General features: G+C 42.1%; 2 protein-coding genes and 1 long non-coding RNA gene across 4 annotated transcripts in view; 2 read left to right on the forward strand and 1 right to left on the reverse strand.

The window, feature by feature from the left end:
• CATSPERE (catsper channel auxiliary subunit epsilon) overlaps positions 1-6,838 on the reverse strand; it is a 54,619-nt gene extending 47,781 nt beyond the window's left edge. The window contains exons 1-4 of the mRNA XM_083432151.1: positions 6,538-6,838; positions 4,996-5,044; positions 4,508-4,581; positions 911-983 (exon numbers count right to left, since the gene is read on the reverse strand). Of these exons, the coding sequence (XP_083288277.1) occupies positions 911-983; positions 4,508-4,581; positions 4,996-5,044; positions 6,538-6,791 (450 nt within the window). The 5' untranslated portion in view covers positions 6,792-6,838. The remainder of the gene's footprint in view (positions 1-910; positions 984-4,507; positions 4,582-4,995; positions 5,045-6,537) is intronic.
• On the forward strand, positions 1,579-3,847 carry LOC310673691. The gene is made up of 2 exons (XR_014509195.1): positions 1,579-3,267; positions 3,307-3,847. It is a non-coding gene; the product is annotated as an uncharacterized lncRNA (long non-coding RNA).
• Positions 6,839-7,096: 258 nt separating the features above from the next.
• The window catches only part of ADSS2 (adenylosuccinate synthase 2), a gene marked incomplete at its 5' end in the record, with an annotated part of 28,293 nt that continues 10,026 nt past the window's right edge, over positions 7,097-25,363 (forward strand). For both annotated transcript variants that reach the window (XM_083432244.1, XM_083432245.1), the window contains 4 exons: positions 7,097-7,273; positions 19,622-19,724; positions 22,463-22,531; positions 23,257-23,307. In XM_083432244.1, the coding sequence (XP_083288370.1) occupies positions 7,097-7,273; positions 19,622-19,724; positions 22,463-22,531; positions 23,257-23,307 (400 nt within the window). The remainder of the gene's footprint in view (positions 7,274-19,621; positions 19,725-22,462; positions 22,532-23,256; positions 23,308-25,363) is intronic.

Consider the following 25,363-nt stretch of genomic DNA (forward strand, 5'->3'; position numbering starts at 1 on the left):
TGGTATCTGTTCTGCCATCAAATCTCACAATGTGTTCTAACGCTGGCTGTTAAGTCGCTGTATGAGCTTAATCAAATTTCCCCGCTCTCTAAGATGAAAAACCACCAGTGATCTATCTTTCTATCTGAATAACAAAGCAATTAATGGACTGATTCAGTTCCAAATGGAAGAGTATAATACTTGAGTGGTATAAGTAAGTGCTATATGCCAAGAACATTTGATCAAGTCCTAGAGGTTCATCTCTAAGACATCAACTAAGAACTTGTTATCCCTTTAGTTGATAGTTTCCTTTGATGGTCTTGAGTATTTCTTATGTTGTCCTATTATTTTATTTTTGCCTTTTTTACTGTAATTCAAATCTCAGATGTTTAAGATGAGCAGAAAACATTGAAATACATTTAAAAAAACCTTTTCAATATCCAGAATATACTCTCTTTACGTGCTTGCTCAAAAGTTAAGTTCCAACTTATGTTTGAATAAGATGGAAGTAAATTGTTGGTTCTGGGTCACAATTACTTTTTGAAGATACATATTAAAAGTAGATTATATAACATATATATACGCCACCACTCATTTCACCCTACTACTTGAGCAAGAAAAACTGTAGGTTAATTTTGAATAGGGAGCTAGTACTAGCTAACTCAATCACTGTTATAGACGCTTCAGGTTACAGACTCCACTAACCCAGAAATAGTACCTCGGGTTAAGAACTTTGCTTCAGGATGAGAACAGAAATTGTGCTCTGGCGGTGCAGCAGCAGTGGGAGGCCCCATTAGCTAAAGTGGTACCTCAGGTTAAGAACAGTTTCAGGTTAAGAACGGACCTCCGGAACAAATTAAGTTCTTAAGCCGAGGTACCACTGTACCACAGTAGTAATTCAGGAACTAAACAGAAACTATTCACAACTTACCAGAGACCCCGTAAGCTTTGGTTTGACCATATGAGTTCCAGCAACTGGACAATTCAATTCTGGGGTACGTGAACTAGCATAATAAAAAATAAGTAACATGTCTAGTGTGAAGTTGCTTAGCACTGACAATATATTATAGCCCTAAATATATGTATTAGTTATAGAAAAATATATTGATCCATTCAATTGTAATTTGGTCCTCTTATATGTTTTATGCATTTTATAATCAGCAGCTTTAGCATCATATTTCCATATTTGCATTGACAAACCTCCACTCAGATAATTCCTAGCATTTTAACATTACAAAGTAACAGAGTAATGCTGCAAATTGCAAATATCCCTCTAAACAGGGGTGCTGGGTATAGGGGGCAGAAGGGGCTTCAGACCCTCAATATTTTGGGGCAGGGGGATCAGCCCCCCCTCAATACTGAGGGGGCTGCCACCCCCACCACCGGGTGAGTGCTCATCACCTGTATATTGTGGGCGCTGACATGCTCTGTGTGCCCCCGCCCAGGAGCTGGACGGGGACAGGGACGAGCGAAGGCAAAGATCATCCTCCTGCCCCCCCCCCCAGCCTCTGCCCAGGTACTAAGCAAACTTGGACAGTGCTGCTAACCTTCAAAAGTTCCATCATACCCAGTATGCAGCTCAGAATGAAGAGGCTTATTGCTTCCCTTTCTATATGCCCAATTAAAAAGCTCTTAGATGAAGGAAGAAAATCATTATCTACATGGATGACACTGAGTGCAGTTCAAGGGGGGGGGGGATTAAACAGAAAAGATACTCAAGAGGCCCCCAGACTATAACCAATACAGGAAATCAGAGCAAAGTCCAGCAGATGGGACCTCAATTAAACTGCCAAAGGGAATTGATGGATATTGCAACACCTCTTAAAAGGTTTGGAACTGGCAATATTAATTTGACCAATAATAAATATAATAACTCTGATGAGACCCTGGACATATTTTCCTTTAAAAATAAAATTGACAACCCCACGCTTAGAAGGGGACCAAGATATTGATTATTCCACCAATCAGTCAGGTCTTAGTACTGGAGGAGTAATGATCAACCTGGTCTGCCTACCACAGGAAACACCTGCATCTACCAAATCCGATTCTATAAGACACGTTCCCAGTACTTTTGACTCATTTTTTCCACTCAGATTTCTAACTCTGACCTATTAGCAGGCCTGACACAAAATCCTGTCACCGAGTGAATGATTCAGATCAGATCCCAGCTTCACAAAGCGGTGCAGGGTTGGCTGGGATTGGAAGATGCGTGGCTATTGCATGCTCTGCCACGTCCTCACCATCAGGGAGTTGAGCCCTTTCCACACATTCTTTTTAGGATCAGGAAAAGAAACAGTGGGAACAACTAAGCCCTTGTATTTCATTCGAGAATGGAGGCAACTATCCGTTGTTGGACCCATAACCTAGGTTTAAGGTGCCATTTATTTATGAATATTTATTGAATTTTATAGCAAATAAAGATACAGATCTCAATCCTCATGTTATATACCATTGTTCTCCCTCCCTCCTCTGGATTTCCTTCAACTCCCCCCTGCTGAGTTATTTAGCTTTATTTATTGTATCCTGCTTTTCTTATATAAAAGTTCCCTTATCATTTCTCTAAAATATCTGTTACTGAAATAAAGTTGTGAACGTTTATTCAAACCCTGACAGTGAATCCAGCCCATTTTGTTGTTTCTGCAAATAGATTGTAAATGGTTCCCAGACTCTTTTGAAGTCCTTTTTGTCCTCTTGTAGTTTGTGTTAGCTTAGCCAATTCTGCACAGTTCATCAATTTTTCTTGCCATTGTTCCTTTGATGGTATTTCTTCCAATATTGTCCAATCAAGATTCTTGCCGCTGTTGTAGCATACATAAATAGTATCCATTTTTCTTTTGGCAGCTCTTGGTTTGAGATACCCAACAAAAAGGCTTCAGGGTGCTTAATAAAGTTCATTTTTTTCAATTCATTATATATCATTTCCCAGTATTTTTTAATACATTTGCATTCACCACATATGATAAAATGTTCCTTCCTTTTCCTTACATCTCCAGCATCTGTTATTTTCTTTCCTAAGCATCTTTGCCATTTTCACCAGGAGAATGGAAGCAACTACCTATGTTCAGTTCCTTTCCAACCCTCAATGGCTCTCCAATAGACTTTCATTGGCCACTCCTGAGTGGCACCACTGGCAGTCAGGAGATGGAGATCCCAGGGTGTTTGATCTCAACTGGGAGAAAGCCTAATTGGAGCCTCCTGAAAAAGCCTTCTTTCCATCTGCAAGTCACTGTGGAAGAACCGTAACACCAATAACCTCCTGCAAAAGGACTTTTCTTCATCACAGACCTAGTCTAACCTTTATCACACAGCTGTGACGCAACAGGGTAGAAATAATAAACTCTTGCTAGGAGCCTCTGTGACAAAAGTCTATTATCCAAACCATGATTATTTAAAGGACAATTTGTGTGAACGTATCAACATTTTAACATTCCTCTCCATGTTTCCACGTGGCAGTTTGTCTTCTGTGTGTAAAGGTAAAGGTAAAGGGACCCCTGACCATTAGGTCCAGTCGCGGATGACTCTGAGGTTGCGGCGCTCATCTCACTTTATTGGCAGAGGGAGCCGGCATACAGTTTCCAGGTCATGTGGCCAGCATGACTAAGCCACTTCTGGCGAACCAGAGCAGTGCACGGAACCCCCGTTTACCTTCCCGCTGGAGCGGTACCTATTTATCTACTTGCACTTTGACGTGCTTTCGAACTGCTAGGTTGGCAGGAGCAGGGACCGAGCAACGGGCGCTCACCCCGTTGCGGGGATTCGAACTGCCAACTTTCTGATCGGCAAGCCCTAGGTGACAAATCTTTTTAAATCAATAATCCACCTGCTCTATGGGTCCAGAAAAATTATCTGTTCTCCTTGTTAACAAGAAAACATGGATTTCAGTAGTAGCAAATTCCATTTTCTTCTTTCCTTCTCCACACTCCCATATTTTTTCCTCTGCATATCCCTCTCAGACTGCCTCTGACAGAATGTTTTCTAACCATGTGTAACCCTAGGCTGTTTGTAGAAGGGGCTAATAAGAAGATCACTGAATTTATCACTGCCCAAGTCCAATAACTTTTCAAAGGGGGATATTGTTGTCCTGTAGCCACCATAAAGTGGGGAAACCTTTTCACTGAGTAAGCAAGCTTAGTAGGACCAGTCTGATCCCTAAAGGGACTGTATTGCCTGAAGAAGGGAGTGTGAGATTAGGGGCCTGAGTCTATACTGTGGGTGAAAGCCCAATAAAGCTGGAGTTAGAATCATAGAATGTAGAGTTGGAAGGGACCACAAGGCTCATCTAATCCAACCCCCTGGAATGCAGCAATATTTTGCCTAATGTGGAGCTTGAACCCATAACCCTGAGATCAACAGTCTCATGCTCTACCAACTGAGCTAATCCCAGCATAGACAATATAGCGTGTATTGTCTTCAACTGGGGCTCATGTTTGAGCATACTCCCCATGGAGCACATAGAACACAGGGCATTCACTATTCCACTCCCCCAGGACAGCCCCACATCTGTGTTACACATTTTTGCATTCCTTACCTTTTATCATCAATAGTACATAATACGGAAAATTCCCATTCAACAAATGAAGTCCCTTCATACACTAAATGTATCTAGACAAAGAAAAGATAACTTGGAATCACTCAAGCCCAAAGCTGCCAAAATGACTTTAATTAAATATTGGGAATCCTGGCACAAATTATTGTGTTGGATTTCTGCATGAATTGGAATTCAGCAGTGAATTCTCCAGCCTACTTTTGTAAATTTTTGAAAGCTATGACAGTGGAATGACCAAATTCTGGGATGTTCCTTGTTACTAGGGATGGGTCATGGTTTCCCACTGCCCCCACCAGACCTCCCTGCCCCTCGTAAGGGAGAAAATTGGGGCAGGCAAAAGTCACTTGACTTTCGGGGTGGGAATGAGTAAAGTTACAGTAACAAGGTGGTTCAAGGTTTGACCCAGTTCTACTTGCCAAATTAGATCTTAGCCTATGTATGGACAGTAGTCTTAAACATGAAGTACTTACACCAGTTCTTGCAGTAAATAGAATATAATGCCCTACTGAAGTTTCATATCTGAAAAGACAGTAAAAAACAAGGTGCTCATTAACAAAGGCAACTCTTCATAGTTTTTCAATGTTAATGAGCACACACACACCTCTATACTATACATGCAGTTTGTGATTTAAATATCTTGGCTTCCTTGAGGAACCCTGGTCTGATCAATTACTGGTAGATATTCATTGCTTCCTTAAAGAATTACTGTATCCAGCTGTCTGCTTTATCTGTTGGTATCTGTTGGATTTTTTGGCCTGTTTCCCCTGCTCAGGTATGAATTGAATAAACCAAGAGAAGCAGAAAATATTTGAAGGTCTCTCTGCTTATCTCACAAGATAAAGCAGTCCCAGGGATGTCCTGGGAGGACATCCCAGAGACCACTGATCCTTCTCTGAGGGTAAAGTGAGAGGTCTGTTGTGAGAGTTCCCACACTGCTCTCATGGAAAATTCTAGTCCTTGCCTTCCAACACTACAAGCTCCAGTGTTTGAAGACGCAAAGAAGGTGCATGCTGAGGGCAGTCTGGTGATGGCATGTTGCCAATGAATGGATCCATAGCATTCTCCGTCCCCTGACATGCTTCTGAAATGGGGAAAATATTTGCCAGCCCTGTGTACATGCAGCTTCTCTTCCACTGGAAATAACGAGAGGGAAATTGGCTGCAAAAATAAAAACCAGAAATAGCCGCAGGAGGGAAAATGCCACTCTGTCCTCACTTCTGCCATACCAGCACAAATATGGCAGAGAACTGGATAAGATGGTTTGCCTGCTTTCAGTTCATCTCTGCCAACATGGTAACATGGTTCTGTTAATAAACCTATTCACTATAGACAAATAATGTATCTTAGTAAGGAGTCAGGTCCTAACATATCTTAGCAACAAAGATCTCCGACCCCTGCAGTGTGAGTGTGTTTGCCAGACGACCTTCCCTTTGCCTAATTTGTCAGCCGCCTTCCATGTCGGAGAGTGGGCGCATTGGCTGTGCTCACTTTCACTATGCCCACCACTGGCATGCAACCCTCGGAGGGGATTCCAAATGCGGCTCTCGGACTGAGAAGAGTGAGCAAACCGAAGTACAGTGGTACCTCGGGTTACATACGCTTCAGGTTACATCTGCTTCAGGTTACAGACTCCGCTAACCCATAAATATTACCTCAGGTTAAGAACTTTGCTTCAGGATGAGAACAGAAATCGTGCTCTGGCGGTGTGGGAGGCCCCATTAGCTAAAGTGGTGCTTCAGGTTAAGAACAGTTTCAGTTTAAGAACGGACCTCTACTTAACCCGAAGTACCACTGTAACGGCCCCTGGATGGCCAGCTAGGGGAGTGCTCTGCCTCATATCTGTTACCTTTCTCATCACAAGATGCAACCTGCACTCACCCTGAGGGCCGCTCGCTACCCTGAGCCATGGACACCCCCACTTCCTCGTTTCCCCTCTCGCACCCTTAAACCTGCCTCTCTGACATCCCCTTCCCAACCCGTTCAGCCCCCCGGGCCATCCTTCTCTCCCGCACCTCCACACTGCCCAGCATCCCTTCAACCAGAGGCAGAGCAGCAGGGGCTTGGCCCACACAAGCGGGGACAAAAAGCGCGCCATCAGCGCTGCCAAAAGAACGGCTCCCAAACCGCCGCTAGCAACCGACGCCGCCTCGCGCTCGCTTCCAATAACAGCGCGGACGGCCACAGTGGGGCGAGCGAGCAGCGCGCTGTCCCGCCAGCTGAGGCGAGATCCGGGGCGACTGCGTTTCCCAGCATGACCCGCGGCCATTTCGCTGCGAGACTGCGAAGTTAGCCGCGCGACACTATGGGCAGCGTAGTTCCTTCTATATATGGGCACGAAGCGCCGGTATTTAACATATTATGCAGATGAAGGGGCGGGCCTCCTGACACGCGCAGGAGCGGGATGCCAAAGGGAGGCCGGTAGGCGGCAGCAGGAGCCGGAGCGGGATGCGGCAACTGTGAGGGAAGGCGGGGATGAGGTAGCCGTCGCCGGCGGAGTCGGGCGCGCCGCTTCCTCCTCTGCTCCTCGCATGTGCCTTAAGAGCAATACGGAAACCTTCGCCAGCGGGAGCCATGTCTGAAAGCGGCTCCACGCCCGCCGCCGCCGCCACCATCCCCAACGGCGGGGCCGCCTCCCGGCACCCCGGCAATAAAGTGGCCGTGGTGCTGGGGGCACAATGGGGCGACGAGGGCAAAGGGAAAGTGGTGGACTTGCTGGCGCAGGACGCGGACATCGTCTGCAGGTGCCAGGTGAGGAGCCGGGCGGGCCGAGTCACCTTGAACTCTCCCGGAGGCGCGCGCGGGGAGGCGACGGGCCGCAGAGAGAACGAGAGCGGACCCCCCGCGGCTCTTCCCGCCGCCGCCGCCTCGGTTTCTATAGTAACTGCCGCGCTCAGGCCGGGCGCCGCGCTTTTTACCCGCCGCCCTGGTCTAACCAGCTGGCCGTCAGGGCGCGCCTCTCCCCTTCGTTTCCCCCATAGCCTGCTCTTCCCGCTTCCTCCATTGTTGCGACTGAGCTGGGCTGCTGCTTCCTTGCGAGCGCCTGGAGCCGCGGAGCCGCCTCCCCACCCCGGCCGACTACGCTGCTTTGTGACGGACGGCGGTGGAGAAGGACGGCAGCGACCTGTTCCTTCCCTTCCGCCCCCCCCCCCCCGGGTGTTTCTTTTATCTCTCTCTACTGTGACGGTTACGGCCATTTCCCGCCGTCCGCTTCTTTTTCTCCTCGGGCAGCCCTGCAGTGCAGCAGCGGCAGCTCTTCGCCCAGGCGAACGAAATGCAGCGGCGGAAAAGAGGCGGCTGAAGGAGCTGCTGGCAAGGCCTTGGCCAGCCCCTTCGCCAGGAGGCTGTTGTCTTCCTTGAGGCTCCATCATGAGTTCACTGGCGGGAGGAGAGGTTCATCTCAGGTGTTCCGCTCCTGTTGTGTTGCCTGCCCAAAAGAAGAAACAAGCGTCTTCCTGTTTTCTTCCCCTCTGTGTGATACCTGATGTCTAAAGAAAGAGATCCTAGACCCAGGCTTCTCTCTTTTTTCTCCCTCTTCTTATGGCCAATCTGGTATAGCTAATTTCTTCCAAGTGCGTGGATAATGCTGTTTAAATAATACAGGTAATGTTAAGATCCTAAATTCAATTGAAAAATCCTTATCAAAACGTCTATTATCTTTCATTAAGTGATTTTTATGGAAACGGATAATCCAAAGAACAGGTAATGGCCCTGCAGTCTCTATCAGAATTGCAACCAGGACAACCTAGGATCCAAAGTGCACCATGTGCATGCCTAAAACTCTGCTTTGCATACACAAAACATGGGTTGTTTTCATCTTACTAATGCAGCCTCTTACACAGCCTTAGGATTCTCCAGTCTTCAGAAGGGCAGGGGAGGGGTGGAGAAAGAGCAGGAAGCTCAAGAGGTGGTGATGCAAAGTGCCCTGTTGAATCCATAGAAGTTCATACACAATTTTTTGGGTGCTTTGTTTCTAAATTGTAGTCTGTGTATTTCAGAACATGCTCAGGTTGGAAGTGCGTTCTCAGCCTTAAACAATGATGTAGGAATGATGTTGAAAAAATCAGAAGACCTGCCATACCTAGACTACTTAGAAAAAACTAAGGCTGCCATGTTGTTGTTTTTAAGAATCTGATCCAACTGTTTTGCACATGACACTTCTCTTATACAGATGTAAAAAAGAAAGTATGTGCATAATCCTTTGTACGTATATTTGCCACAAATACTGATGGGTTGTATTCAGTTAAGTCCTGCTTAAAAGTAGATCAACTTGATGTTAATGAACCTAAATTAGTCATGGCTGTTTACTCTGAACAGGACTCACTTTGAATACCACCCCATATTTAGAAGCTACAAAAGTTTATACTGTACACACTTTTCTTTTTTATCTGCTCCAAATGTAAGCACCTGTTCATATCATAGTTGGTTGTGTTGAAATTAGTAATACACTGTTATGCTCTGTCTCACTTTTCTGAGCTGTGAGAAGTTCCAGGGACATAGTGTTTATCTGGATTTCCTTCCATTTCAGCAGAGATTTATAGAATTTTGAATTATTTTACTTTTAATTACATATATACAGTGTCATATAAAATCTCCAGAGACAGGCATTTCTCAAGAATGCTTTCTCTGCCTGAACTAACAGATCCCCAAATCTCAGCTCTGTGTCTTACTTGAAAATTATAGAGCTGTCCGTTTTGTTCCCTTTCCCAGATATGCATTCTCCTAGATTGCATTATCCCTAGCTGTAGGGTGGGTAGATGGGTGAGATAGAAAGCTACTTTGTACCAAGTCTGACCACTGATTTATCTAACTTAGTATTGTTGACACTGGCTAATACATGTACTGTAAGGAGTTTTCAGGGTTTCTGAAAGAAGCCTTCCTCAGCCTAGCTGTGAAGATATCTGGCATGCATACGCTATACCCAAGGGCGCTTCTCTGTTGCTGGTAGAGGTGGCAGGGCACCCAGCCTGAGGCCAGCTCTGGCTCTACCACTGAACTATGTCCCTTCTTTTCAGGTGGAAATATATCACCTGACTATCCTGGGTTATTAATGTAAGTAATGTACAGTCACCCTAATTTACTATAGCCTGAAAATCTGAAGGAGTGACTGCTTAGGCTGCAATCCCTTTACTCTCCAAGTGAGGAAATGGGACTACAGTAAATTGTAAATTTACTACAGTAAATATACAGTAAATTGCCTGACTATTTATTTCCCTGTGTTTATGTACTTGTGGACCAGATCTTACAAGATCTGTTGAAGCTACATTAAGGCAGATGAAGCAACATTTTGAAAAGTGAGTTGCTGACCCATGCTCCTCTCTAAAAGATAATATGTTTGTGTAGTTTAACTAGGACTTAAGAGTTGGGGAGACAGGGAAGCACCAATCTTTCTGTGTGATTCTTGAGAACTACCAGTCCTAGAGTTCCTTGTGTGTTGATTGGTGGGAGAGACAAAGCACCATAATAATTTCTGACATTGATCCCAAGGACAGTGAAAGCCAGTGTTGCTGGTAGGATTAATGGGTCCCAAATATATGTGAATAAATGTCCACTTAATAAGCTACAGTTCAGTTAAATGTCATTAGTATTATTAAATGTATTACTTACCCTTCACTAGCAGAGTTACAGCAATTTAAAATTCAGAATTATAAACATTTGGAACCAGTTACAGAATAGGTCCAGTACTGAAAACACACATCTTGGATGTTAAAGGCCAGATAAAGAGGTACATCTTCAACATTTGCTGAAAGCTGTATAAGAAACCAGATGCACCTCTGGGGGAGAGAATTCCATCACTTAAGGGCTACCACAGAACATGCCTTTTCTCACCCGCAACTTCTGAGGGAAGAAGAACTACCAAGAAGCCCCTCTCTGCAGATCTTCACAAGGGGAAGGGGGCCTGTAGAGGAGACAGTCCTTCACATATTTGAAGTATAAGTCATTTGGAGTATTACTCTAGCATGAAAACAAACAAACTGGTAGCCCAATACAGCTGTTCTAGAACATGGATTATATGAGTTCTGAAGGTAACACAGACATTAATCTGCCTGCTGCATTTTGAACCCGTTGAAGTTTCTGAGTTTTCTTCAAGGGCAGCCCTCATAAAGATAGTCCTACATATCTTTTGCAAACTGTCGGTGACTGGCAGAAGCTGAAAATTTTCAGCAAGTCTTAACATTTATAAAAAGCTGCACTGTTAGCTACTATGGGGCAAAAACAGTTAAGATCTTGGTTTTTTATCTGTCTGGTGTGAACTTGCAAGATAAATAAGGTTTGAGAAATAACCCATAGTTTTGCAAAGAAAAATACCAGAAAAATAAAATTTTCAAGTAAATTGATCACTTGAGAAAGAAGGGAAAAGATTGAAAGGCTAATACACTTTTGTTAAGACAACCAAAAAGTGTCAAAATGGTTGGCAAACTTTGCAGAACACTTCTTCATGTTGGACGTTAAGAACACAAGAAAAGCCTGAATCAGAGCAAAGGCCCATCTAGTCCAAGTATTCTGTTCTCACAGCACTCTGTTTTGCAACAACATTGGAAGGCCACAAGTCCCCACCTCTGACTTAAATAATAGTCCTATTCACAGAAATCTGAAACCTTAACAATTCTTAGAAGTGAGATTTTTAACGCACCCAATCTCATCCCAGTTTGTTCTATTAAAATGGTGCTTTCCAATGCCTGCTTTTGATGCAACAACTTTCAGATAAGGAGAAAGCAAATTAGATTATTTGCTGAGGTGATAACATATCGCCAGTGTTACAATACAGTACAGCATATGCTGCACGTTGTTTTCTTGTTTGCATTTAAAGGAAAATGTATAAATGTAGCTTGTAAAAATATTGTGTACTTTTGAGAATCTGGTCATGAAGTGTGTCTAATCATTGTGGTGAGTCTGATTTATACTGAAGTGCAATTAATGGCTAAACCTTGAAGTCTGTTTAACTGTTGAAGTAGGGAACAAGAACCACACATCGGTTTCTCATTGAGCAACATTCTGCGTTTTCTTACAAAGATCACATACTACCAAGTCATCGGCAGTATTACTTCATAAGCATATTTTCCCCTTATTCATCTTTACAGAACCACTGCACCTTAGACTATGATGGGTTATTAGCATTAGGAACAAGTATAATACACCCTGAGTAGAGATGTGAAGGCCTGGGAAACGTACTGGAAAAATTGCAGGGAAGCAGTAGGTTTTTAAAAAATCTGTCCCCCCCCCCCATCACATCTCTAACCCTGAGCATCTCTTCATATTATGCTTTGCTTGTTTGCAGCCATCATTGGAAGGAAATGATAGCTGTTGCATTTGTGTATAGAATGGGCAACTTGTAATTTGGACAGAGTTGGATACCACAGAGCAAGTCCAATGGAGCACTGGTTGATCCTTCTGTACTGGATTGGTTTCAATTACTGTGGTCTGAGGATGTGGCAAGCTGATTGTAAAATATGCAACTAACTACCTGCCCCTTTCACCTTTGCCTATCTTGGCTTCTTGGACTTAGCTGTAGGGGGTTGATTGGGTGTGTCTGAGGATTAATGCTTCCCTGGAGGAGAGAAAGTACCCGCCTTGAAGTGGTGCATTAAAAAGTGGTCTTTAAATAGACCTCCCTGTAGTCAGATGTGTTGGACAACTATCGCCCAGTAACAAATATCCCCTCTTTGAGCGTGTTGTGGCACAGCTTCAGATATGTTTGGGAGAAAGTGATTGCTTGGATCCATTCCAGTCTGGCTTCTGGCCCAGTCATAGCACTGAAACTGCCTTGGTCACCCTGGTTGATGACATTTGCAGTAGAGATGTGGGAAGTGCAACCCTTCTTGTTCTTCCTGATCTCAGTAGCCTTGATACTGTTGACCATGGTATTCTTCTGGAGCTTCTCAGGCAGGTCGGAGTTGAGGGCATTGTTCTTCAGTAGCTCTGCTCTTACCTCCAGGAACAGTTTCAAAAAGAGTTGTTCTGTGGTGTCCTGCAGGGTTTCATCTTGTCCCCCATGCCCTTGAAGAAACACCAACTGGTCCAAAATGCAAAGGCCAAATCACTTGTTGGGGTTCCATTTATAACACATATATCTCCTATTTTAAAACAGCTACATTGGTTGCCTCTTCATTTTTATATGTCATTTAGGGTGTTCACACTAGTGTCTAAAGCCTTAAATGACTTAAGCCCCAAATATCTGAACAGCTGCCACCTTCTCAACAGACACACTCTGGTGTTAAGCTCAGAACACTGGGGCCCTCTTGGTAGTTCTTCTGCCCTCAAAAGCTGAGGTTGCGGGGTACCCTGAGAGAAAGCATTCTCTGTGGCAGACACCCACAGAGGGGTTTGTGGCACCTTCATTATGCAGCTTTCATCATGAGCTTAACTTGATATTTGACTTTCTGTCTGTCTCTGTATATCTATCTATCTATCTATCTATCTATCTATCTATCTGGACCCATTCTAGTTGTGACTGTAATTTCTGTTAAACTGTTTTTAATGTATTTTACATAGTTGCATCCTGCCCTGGGACCTTCTGGTGAAGGTTAGGTGGCTATGGTGTTGCTGCTGCTGCTGCTGCTGCTGCTGCTGCTTCAAGAGTGGGCCCATATATTGTGTAGGATCCAAAGTTGTGCAAGTGGGAGCCTCCTGAGGCAACACACCTTTCCCCTCCCTCCCTCCCTCCCTCCCTCCCTTCCTTCCTTCCTATGTATCCCCTGAAAAACATATCTGAAGGGCCAAAAATTCTAAACAGTGAGGGCTACGTTATGATAGGGAATTACCAAAAGTCAGGTAGACACAATTTATGCAAACACTTGCCTATGTTGTTCATATAATGTAGAGGGGAGGGAAGTGGACAAAAATTATCAGGTGCCAAAGACTTAGTGAATCATGAGTAAGCATGCTTTATTTCTTATAATTCTGCAGAGGTGTAGTGCTTCTTATCACTTCATCTACATGTTCAAATATTCTTTTTAATGGTTGTGTGCTTTTAGTTAAGGATCTTGCATGTTTTTAATGCCTTTTATTGCTCACAAAAACAATAGCATAGATGGTTTGGTAGTTCAAAGTATGCTGAATGCTGGTCATAGTTTTCATTGGTAAAGTAGTGCACCATTTGCTTATAACTTCCTCATTTATTTATTTATTTAGAGAATTTTTAATCTACAGCATTTTACAAATCTCTAAAAAAGATTGACATCCTTGGTATAAATCTGCTGTAAGAGTAATGATAGATTGGTTTTTTAAAGCAATTACCTCTGTATAACTGAAAGCAATCTCTTTGCTGAGTTCACATTGTTAGATAATGGCTTGGTTTGATAAGCAGCAGTGATCCATGATGAGTGAGTGATTAAGTGATACCTTGAAACTTTTGTTAAGCTGTGACATCATCAAAGGAACTGGCTTTGAAGTCCAGTTGCTTTCAAATTAGCAAATGAGCATGGGAAACTGAGGTTTCTTTTTAAAATAAATTCTTTTTTTTTTAAAGGATGTTAATTTGATTTGAAGCATGCCTCCAACAGTGTGCAGAACTGGTGCATGGTTTTCTGCTGCACTGAGCCAATGTGGTTATATGTTCTTAAGTGGAATCAGTTGCCATCTTCATGCACCATTTTAACTTTCTATGATAGTTAAATTGTGAGCCTCAACTATAGTTTCCATTGGTGTTGCTTTTTTGGGGAAATTACCTTAATTTGCATAGAAAAATTATCAAACTTGTGAAAAGTAATTTTCATTTTTCAATGGAAAATGGTCTGATGCCCTAGCGTGATCTAATTTATCATACTTATTTTCCTTGTATCTAATAAACAAAAGTAACAATTTCACAACTGCCAGGCTTGCTTAATTTTTATGTGCAATTAAGATCCATTCATTTTTGCTAATGAACTCAGGAAAAGGGAAAAGCTCAACGGAATTATTTCCATCCATCATCACTGGTAGCATTATGTAGTTCTTTGGGCGTGAAACAGAACCAAAAGCTTGCATTAATCCATTTGCTAATCACATTCCCCCAGTATGAGCTATGTGGCTCAGGGTTCTTTCAAAACTGATAGAAATATCACAGATTTGGAGGGATCAGACTTTCCACTGCTCAGCTGGATAGGATATCACTATCTTTTGTTTAAAAATAGAAATTATTTTAATTCTAAACACTTTTGTGTAAACAAACAAACAAACAAACCTGTTTTCTTAGGTAGCTTACTTCTAGGTATCCTAAGGGCTTCTATTGTGTAGATTTTTTCTTTTAAGAGTCCCAGTGATTACATCTGCAGTTTTAAAATAAGCCTGTCTTTCTATCTGTCAGATTATTTGATCATATATAATTGCAAACAACAGTGTAGTGGTAAATTAATCTTTGTAATGTACCATGCCAGTAATCAACAGGCTTTCTTGCAGTAAAGTGTTAATTTGTTAAAATATTATCTCATTTTTCCTTTGACATATGTTTACTCAACTAGTCAACATGCATAGCAGTTAAGATACTTTAGGATTATCAGCTTGTGGTCAGGGATTGCATTCATGTCTGAAACATGATCTGAGCAATTGGCAATTCTTTTTTAAAAAATATTATTCATTCCACAACTGCAGTCTATTTTGTGTATAAAACTTCACTGTTTTCTGCAAATGGTGTGATGGAATACTTGTGATAGGGGATATATTGAACCCCACGGTATCTAGACTTTTGCTTCCTCTGGTGCCTCCTTCATCTGCCAACAGAGGCTATGAGGGGCATTAGCAGCAGCCCAGTGAAGAAGTGGCAGCTTTGAGGGATGTAACATCTAGTTGACTCAGCAGGTTTCAGAAGTGAGTGGAAGTTGGAACATGGAAGAGATGGGAAAATATTTACATATTTGACCAATCTTAGTAACTCTTATCTATTTCATAGTGTTTTAATTATTTTTTAATGTTATGGGGCCTTAAGAGGTCATGGCATAAGCACTACAAGTAAAATAAATAAATAAATTACTAATCATTCTGTGATAGGATTTAGAATTTGGCTTCTTGGGAAAATGTGGATTTCAAGCTTGTTCTGAAGTCTAATCCTGTTCCATTTCATGAACCTTTTCAGCAGAAATTTACTAAGAGTGTAGTTGCAATCCACAGGCTTGGCTAAGATTTCACATGTGTCCTTTCAGCTTTAGCCCTCAGGACACTTGATACACAGTATATCCATAGTAAGCGTAGCTAATGTGATTTATAGATATGCATAGTTGAAGTTGCGGTTCAGCTCATACTAGAATAGTTATAGTGCTCCTCTGGATTTGATACATGTTATGCAGCCTGTCATTTCTACTCCTCTTCTAACTACTTACTATATTAGTCTGCTTATATGGGAATGTAGAGACCTGGGGACTGAAAGGATTTTAGAATGTTGCCTAAGAGTCTGCTAGTTTTGATGCTGTGTGATTGTTTTCCATATGGCTATCATAATTATTTGTCTGGTAGCATAGTTTGACCAGCGGTTGGTGGGTGACATTGGTGACGGACTTGTCTTTCCCCTTCCTCTCCTCTACTGTGTGCACCCCCAAAATCTGCTTGGAGTGTTAGCAGATTTTGGGGGCACATGTGGAACTGCATGGAGGAGAAGAAGAAAGAAGTGTCATTGTACAGGTGGATGTCAATTGTGCAGTCTAAGTGGAGATTTCATTCTCTTTAATTTAACAATGCAGGCCTGGCATGCATTGTTAAATTAAAACTGAAAGTAGTGTTTTATCTAAGTGTAGCTCATTGGCCCAGTTTGCATGCCACATTAAACCATAGTTAAAATAAGCTATGATTTAATGTGAAGAATCAGTGTGCTTCTGCCCATTGCTGAAATTTCAGGCACCTGTGTCAGGGAGGAAAGTACCCACAGTCTTGTTTGCTTGGGGAAACCCACATTCACATGTGACAACAAGACAGACTCAGAGTTGTTTCCTCCCTGACATGGCAGCAGTTGGAACGGAGGAGCAGGGACGAACTTTGATCTTTCAAATTTTAGTGGCGCCCTCTGCAAGGCCAAAATTTGGCACCCCATGCATCTCACCTTCTGCTCTGCTCAATTCACTATGTTGTAGTTGCAATGCTCTGCAGCGACCACTGTGCTCGGTGGCCAGTGTGGCGGAATTGGCCCTAAATCCGCCTCTGGGAGAAGGAATAAAAATTCCATGATTTCAGCAGCATGCACTAGCTTATTTTAATGCTGCTCTGAGCCCCAAGAAGGAAGGGCAGGATAAAAATTCATTAAACAAATAACTATTAATAGGAAGTACAAGCATGTTGGCTTGCAAAATTCTTGAGGGAAATCCATATTCCAAACAACCACTTTAGAGGAGTAGAGAGGTTCTGCTTTCATTTGCTCGCACATGGTAATTGAGGCAGGGATTTTGGCCCCATGCAACTGCTCAGAGAAAGTAATTTCTGAATGAATTTGTTTCTGTAATTTATACCTCTTTTTCTAACAAGTACTTTCAAGGCAGCACAACACAGTATCTGCGAAACACTGCTGTGACAGAAGCAAGTGCACACAGGCCAACTCTTATTTAAGCTAGTATTTGAAGTGGGGAAGGCAGGCAGATTCCCTTCCCCAAATGCAAGATTTTTTATGAGATCCTTGTTTCCCAGGAACCCATTCTGGCTTTCTTCTTGCTGCATGTGCCCAGTGTGGTTCGATGCCGGAGACCCACTTTACTAAAGAGAGAGTAATACTGGAGACTGATTCCCCACCCCTCTACCCCAGAAGTTGAATGTATGAAATGCCTGCACAGTTTCAAGTAGCTCACAACTATTCATCAGCAAGAGAAACTGGCATATTAGGTTACTGCTAGGAAAGAAGTTCAAGTAAGGACATGAGCTTTGTAGCTCTTTTGGATGAGCAGCTCTAGAGAGACTTGAGAAACATTTCTTATTCTTGAATGTAAGAAATAGAACATTTCTTATTTGTATAAAATGTTTTCAATTTTAAAAGATACTATGGATCAAATGATAGCATTACCTCTTCAGATCAATGTTATTTAAACTTGGAATCCAAAGTTAGTCTTTTTGAAATGCCTGAAAATAACATTGATATTGATTTATAGGCACTGATATAAGGGTTTCCTGATCTCTAATTTCCTTAAGAAAGGGATGCTTGTGGAATTCCCTCCCCACAGAAGTGTGGTTGTTACTTTCATTTACGGTTGTTGTTGTTGTTGTTATTGTTATTATTATTAATTAGATTTCTATGCTGCCCTTCAGCCAGGGGTTGCAGGGCTGTTTACAATATGGTTTTCATTGTATGCTGCAGATGTACCTCTTTACTCTGCTGTTTGAAATTTGAGATCATTTCTATGTCCAGCATTAGAAACTCAGATATATAAGCTGGGCACCAAATAGCTCCTTAAACCAAGGTTACAGTTGCCAAAATGGAGTGTCTAGTTGCCATTTTGGGGCAAGACGGCATCATGTCTTACAAGAACAGCATAGGCAGGAGAGCTGCATGATGAGCTTTGGATCCTGTTCTTATCATTTACTCCTTATGGTTGCAGAGATAACATGGTTGCAGAGATAACATACCAACGCACTCAGGCCAAATAGTTTTCTAATTTTGAATCATATGTTTTGCTGAAGGCTTTGCTCCGTATACATTTCTTAAACTTCAGAGTTCTTCCAGATCAAATAAAACCTAAATTGTTTTAAAGGTAACAGAACTTATTAGAAGTCAGATTTCACTATACAGTGGTACTTCGGGTTACATACACTTCAGGTTACAGACTCCGCTAAGCCAGAAATAGTACCTCGGGTTAAGAACTTTGCATCAGGATGAGAACAAAAATAATGCGGCGGCAGTGGGAGGCCCCATTAGCTAAAGTGGTGCTTCAGGTTAAGAACAGTTTCAGGTTAAGAACGGACCTCCGTCTGGTGCGCATCCTGGGAGTGCGGTTGCGATGGCACCCTTTCCCCAAATGGTACCCGGTGCGGTGCGCTCCCCCCTCCCCTCGTCCATATGCCAGTGGAAGTATTACTGCACGGACAGAAACCCTTGCATGAGTGTGACAACGTCAATGGATACAACTCATTGAAATTTATGTACTATTCTTTTGACTTTATTTCAGAATATGAAGTAACATAGGATGGGATTATAGAAGTTTGTAGAGAACACCATCCTTCTTTTCCGAACTCATGTATAGAACCCCTTTCTAATTCTCATGAGGTGATTAAAAAAGTGATTCTAAATTTCTAGATGTATGAAAAAGATAAGATAGGCAAGGCAAATGAATTAATGGTTTAGTCTGGCCAATGAAATGCTTTATGAATCTCTTGAACGTTTAAGACATGGCAGAAATGGCATGCTAGACCTCTATAAATATTAGCACTGTGGACTACTGCAAGGTAAATCTTGTCAGAAAAAATATGCCCAGTATGTTCACATAACTGGAATGCTGTGTTTGCATATTTTACTAGCTATTCAACCACGAAAGTCACTGAACATTCTGTGTGTTTCTTACACAGCACAGTTAAACTGGCCTAATTTTTTAAAAAAGCATTGTCCTGTTTTGTTAATTAGATAATAGAGTACAATCCTAAACTCTGAGTGAGTTTAGGATTGTACTGTATTATCTAATTAACAAAAGAGGACTATGTGCTCTAGCATTCCATTGAACACAATGAATTTCCTTCTAAACAAGAATGCTTGTGACTATTTCCTTCTAAACAAGAATGCTTGTGACTATTTCCTTCTAAACAAGAATGCTTGTGACTATTGTTCTGTGCTCACTTACGGTACCTGTGAATAAACCCCATTGAAAGCACCAGGACTTAGGAAGCACACATAGGGTTGTCCAATTATTTGCTACAAATTATTAGTATTTCTGTGTTAAAATAATCATCCTTGTACTGGTTTACCTATGCATTAGAATAGGTTACAAAATGGTAACGCTTGGTTGCTTTTTACTGGAATTACCAATTCAGTAATGACTCCTTTGAAGGTTTGAGATTTGTTGTTTATTTTACCAAGTTAAGCAAAAAGTAGCTTGATTTGTTTTTCTTCCAAGTAACAGATAGGAACAACATGTATGAAAGGGTTGTTAGTTCTAATGTGAGCTTTTAGTAACTATTTTAAGAAAAAATGAAGAATAATAAATCCTATCTTACCTGCAGGGAGGCAACAATGCTGGGCATACTGTCGTAGTAGATTCTGTGGAATATGATTTCCATCTCTTACCCAGTGGTATCATCAATCCAAAAGTTACGGCTTTCATTGGTAAGTAGTATTTTTCAGAATATACTGTACCTCTACAGTTTGAAGTCTGTTTTTTGGTAATTGTTATTTTATAGAAATTTTTTCAAATATAAAGCAGTAAGTGATACATAAAGAGGAAAAAACAAAACACACAACTGTGTAAAGGGGAAAAAACACATAGGAATATATATAAAAATACCCTAACCCATACATTCTTTTATAAATTTGATATTATTATCTTAATACTAATGTAAATATTACTATTAATAGGCTACTACATTTTGTATAAATTTGTTCCAAATATTCTTGTATTTATCCAAGCAGAGTCTGTAAGCAGTCCGTTCATAGGTTGCAAGTCTTATCATATTATCAATCCACTGATTAAAGGAGATCATGTCTTTATTCTTCCAGTTCTTCAATATCAGCCTCGTGGCTACCATTAGAATGCGTAAAATCCATTTTTGTTGTCCAGTTGTTAAACTCTATATCAGGGGTTGTCAACCTGGTCCCTACCGCCCAATAGTGGGCATTTCAGGATTCTAGGTGGGCGGTAGGGGTTCTACGGCACAAGCTGAATCCTCCTTCCATTGAGCACTGGTGGGCAGTAAGGAAATTTTGCCGTCAAGAAAGATGCTATAAAAAGGTTGACTATCCCTGGACTAGATTATCAGACTAAACTCTTCTGGATGTGACCCTGCCCTTCCAAGTAAGCAGGGGTGCCAACTTGAATAAAATACTGGGAGGAGGGCAAGGGTGTCAACTTTGGATGGCAGCCCTCTCAAATATTTTATGGGGGGGGGCGAAGGAACCTTGTCCCCTAGTAGTTGGCTCCTATGCAAGTAAGTACAACGTCTTCAACCTTGCCTCTACTGGGAGCTTTGAGCCAAGTTAGGTCATGACAATATATGCCTGCCTACTTAGGGAAAGATGGAAACATTAAATGTAGCTGTTTTGCAGTGCACTCTAGTATCAAGAACCATACACTATTAAATATCTAGGCATCCTAATGCCAAAAGATATAACACAGTTAGTTACACTTAATGTAAAGAAATTAATAAAAGACGTTTATTCAGATGGGAGTCATTGAACCTTACCCTTTGGGGAGGGTGAATGCTCTCAAAATGAATATTATTCCCAGATTAATTTATATTTTGAGAGGACTTCCAGTTTTTATATCAGGATCATATTTCCAAAAGATAAACTCCCAGTTTAGGAAATGCCTTTGGGGCTCTATAACACTGACGGTTTGAATCTGCACAACGGTGGTGAGCTCTCGTTGCTCTGTCACAGCTTCTGCCAACCTAACAGTCTGAAAGCACATCAGTGCAAGTAGATAAATAGGTACCGTTGCAGCGGGAAGGTAAATGGTGTTTCCATGTGCTCTGGCACTCATCATGGTGTCCCATTGTGCCAGAAGCAGTTTAGTCATGCTGGTCACATGACCCGGAAAGCTGTCTGTGAACAAACACCAGCTTCCTTGGCCTGAAAAGTGAGATGTGCGCTGCACCCCATAGTTGCATTTGACTGAACGTAACCATCCAGGGGTCCTTTTTACCTTTAGTGGAAAGCACTAATGCTTGTATAGGGTGGCGCACATGACTCTAATCTACACCAGCCCTCTGTGCTCCTTTTCCCACATCCCCGCCCTACTACCCAAATATTGGGTGCTTTCAGTGCCTTATACATGTGATTACAGTTAATCACAGTTAAGAGGTCCATTCTTAACCTGAAACGATTCTTAACCTGAGGCGTGCTTTTACTAATGGGGTCTCCTGCTGCCGCTGCACTGCCGGCACGTAATTTCCACTCTTATCCTGGGGCAAAGTTCTTAACCTGGAGCAACCACTTCCTGGTTAGCGGAGTTTGTAACCCAAAGCATCTGTAACCCAAAACGTCTGTAACCTGAGGTACCACTGTACAAAGTCACCATTGGATTGAAGCCCTAGACCAGGGGTCAGCAAACTTTTTCAGCAGGGGGCCGGTCCACTGTCCCTCAGACCTTGTGGGGGGCCAGACTATATTTTGTAAAAATAAAATGAATGAATTCCTACGCCCCACAAATAATTCAGAGATGCATTTTAAATAAAAGGACAAATTCTACTCATGTAAAAACACGCTGATTCCTGGACCATTCGCGGGCCAGATTTAGAAGGCGATTGGGCCGGATCCAGCCCCCGGGCCTTAGTTTGCCTACCAATGCCCTAGACTTCAACTGAAAAGTAAGTAATATGAGATATATTTTAGTATTTACCGTATTTTTCGCCCTATAGGACGCACTTTTTCCCCTCCAAAAATGAAGGGGAAATGTGTGTGCATCCTATGGGGCGAATGCAGGCTTTCGCTGAAGCTTGGAGAACGAAAGGGGTCGGTGCGCACCGACCCGTCTCGCTCTCCAGGCTTCAGGAAGCTATCAGCAAGCCTGGGGAGCCCGCGGGAGTTCCCACAGGGCTCCCTAGGCTGCGGATAGCAGCCTGCTTGCCTGGAGCACGGGGTGCACTGAAGCAGAGCGCCCCGCGCTTCGGGAAGCTATCCGCAGCCTAGGGAGCCCTGGGGGAGTTCCCGCGGCTGGGGGTGGAATATTTCCCCCCCCCTTTATTCCCCCCCCCCCCAAACTAGGTACGTCCTATGGGCCAGTGCGTCCTATAGGGCGAAAAATACGGTAAATGCTTTTCCTTTTTGCAAAGTCAAAACGGGGTTTTTTGAGACTTTTAACCTTCTTGTATTCCTCATTGATCACTCCCTTTTCGTGCTTTCCCCAGGAAATGGTGTGGTAATTCACTTGCCAGGATTGTTTGAAGAAGCAGAGAAAAATGTTAAAAAAGGAAAAGGTAAGAACAGCTTTCTAAGGTATCGTAGGGAGATGGATTCTCTCGCATTGGTATATAGCAGAACTTGGTAATTACCAATGTGTTTTTGCTCCTGAGTTGCCTGATGGTATCCACTTGGTGCATTGAGGGAAAAAGTAACCAATTCTCAAAGAATTATTTCTTTTGTTCAGAACTCCCCCCCCTCATTTATTTCTATTTAGCACTTAAAGTAAGTGGTATATGACATACAACACTTTAAAATACAAATACACGCTGTATATAATTTTAAAATTTTCAGTGGCCAAGAATGTTGGATTAGTGTTCAGATTATCTAAATGCACCACTTTTTTTTAAAGCCACATGATGAAATAGAATTTAAATGGAAGAATTAATATTAAATAAATGTCTAGTGTTTCTATTGCGAGTTAGAGTGTTCATAAGCCAGTGTTTTATATAGATCCATTTTCAAGATATTGTATGTTTGAGACAAATAGCAATGACTGAAATTTGTTTGGTTTTTCCAAGATACATTGAGTTAGTTTTGTGATATTTTCTAAACTGTCTCTTCATTCAACTGATCACATTAGGCTGTAATCCTTTGCACACTTACTTGGGAGTAAGTACCACCAAAGGCAGTGGAATTTTCTTCTCTTTAAAAATGCATAGAATTTTGTTGTTGGCCATTAAAAGTAACTGATTTCTAAATGTGTTTCCCCCCATAATATTTCTTTTGTTGCTTTTCAAAGGATTGGAAGGTTGGGAAAAAAGATTAATTATATCTGACAGAGCTCATATTGGTAAGTAAAAAATATTGAAATATATTAAATGATTCAAAGTATTTTTTAATCTCTAGCTCTGATTTGTTTTTCATTTGTAAATATCTAGCTGTAATATAGGTTAGAATACAAAGGGCTGTGGGGGAATGTTCCATGCACATAGTGGGGCCTTTTGTTGTGCCCACTTCAAATGTAGACCCCCCTACATTATTCAACAGCAGCTATTGAAAGAGAACAGCCTCCCAACATAGTAGACAAGGTTCTAAAGCTAGCTTTCTGGTATCAAATACTGCATTGGCTATCAAAGTGGAAATCAAACTCTTAAACAAGAGGTGTTTTTTATCTAAACTGGTAATTGTTTTATAGTAAATGTGTTCTTCCACAAATGAATGTTTATGTCAAGAATTTGTCAAGATGAATGGTTGGAGGATCATCTTATTTATTGCCTTATGTATAAATAAATGTGCAGTTCAAAAGCACGCCAAAGTGCAAGTAGATAAATAGGTACTGCTCCAGTGGGAAGGTAAGCGGCGTTTCCATGCGCTGCTCTGGTTCGCCAGAAAGCAGCTTAGTCATGCTGGCCACATGACCCGGAAGCTGTACGCCGATTCCCTCGGCCAATAAAGCGAGATGAGCGCTACAACCCCAGAGTTGTCCTCGACTGGACCTAATGGTCAGGGGTCCATTTACCTTTACCTTTATGTCTTCTATACTGCATACTAATGCAATTTATACCAGGGGTGACCAAATGGCAACATGAGCAACATCTAGCCTAAAGCGTGTCTTTATTCGTCTACCTTTTTGGTGTCCCATCAAACAAGAAATGCAAGGAGGAAGTACCTTGGCTTTCTCTTCTGCACATAAAATGATTTCTACTGCAAGCATCAAAGGTCTAGCAAACTCATAACAGATGAAGATGACGGACATTTCCCCAATCTATCCAGCTAAGCTGATCAGGAGACAAGAAAACATTGTGCTACCCTTGGATTGTCCCCTCCTTTGCTGCAAAACACCAATGAATAGCATGGTTCTTAAGTAGTTTCTCAGGAACAATTCCCCCCCTCCCTGCCTTAAAACACTAGCAACTACTGTTGTATCACAGAGATTAACCAATTTAAACAAAGATTGTTAAGCAGTGTAATGAAGTTACCTAATATTGATAAGAAGCAGGGTATGTTAAAACCAGCCTTTTCACTTTAATGTTCGAAATGTGTTTCCACTTCAGATAATTGTGTGTTTATGGCCCCTTTCAACACATGCGGCCATTGACATACCCTTTTGGTGTATTTCTTTGTTGCCTTTGTCAGTCTTAGAATATCGTTGCTGATTAGTGTAAAGGTAAAGGTACCCCTGCCCGTACAGGCCAGTCGTGTCCGACTCTAGGGTTGTGCGCCCATCTCACTTAAGAGGCCGGTGGCCAGCGCTGTCCGGAGACACTTCCGGGTCACGTGGCCAGCGTGACGAAGCTGCTCTGGCGAGCCAGCACCAGCGCAGCACACGGAAATGCTGTTTACCTTTCCGCTATAAAGCGGTACCTATTTATCTACTTGCACTTAGGGGTGCTTTCGAACTGCTAGGTGGACAGGAGCTGGGACCGAAAGACGGGAGCTCACCCCGCCGCGGGGATTCGAACCGCCGACCATACGATCGGCAAGTCCTAGGCACTGAGGTTTTACCCACAGTGCCACCCGCGTCCCTGATGATTAGTGCAAACCCCCCAGTTATTGGGATAACAAGATGCATTCTATGTATTCTATTCAGCCTCTATAACTTCTGCAATATAAGAGAATTTTAAGATGCTTGGAATGTCAGTAGCCCTGGAGAAATGCAAATGTTTTTGAACAGAAAAGGTTTGACTGACATCTCTTGAGTTGTAGCATACTGTAGTGCTTTGTTTGCATACTTTTGTTTGCCTTGACTTTTGTCTTCACAAATTGAAGTGTTTTTTCTAAAATATTATTTTACTAAACAGCTGTATTTTCTCCAGGTGCTTGTTACTTAAAGTTTATATATCTAGTGCAAATGATGATTTCCAAAATACTTTGGCATACATTAATGAGAAATAATAGCTTACTTT

Source organism: Podarcis tiliguerta (genome assembly GCF_965153285.1).
Source record: "Podarcis tiliguerta genome assembly, chromosome: 3".
Taxonomy (NCBI): domain Eukaryota; kingdom Metazoa; phylum Chordata; class Lepidosauria; order Squamata; family Lacertidae; genus Podarcis; species Podarcis tiliguerta.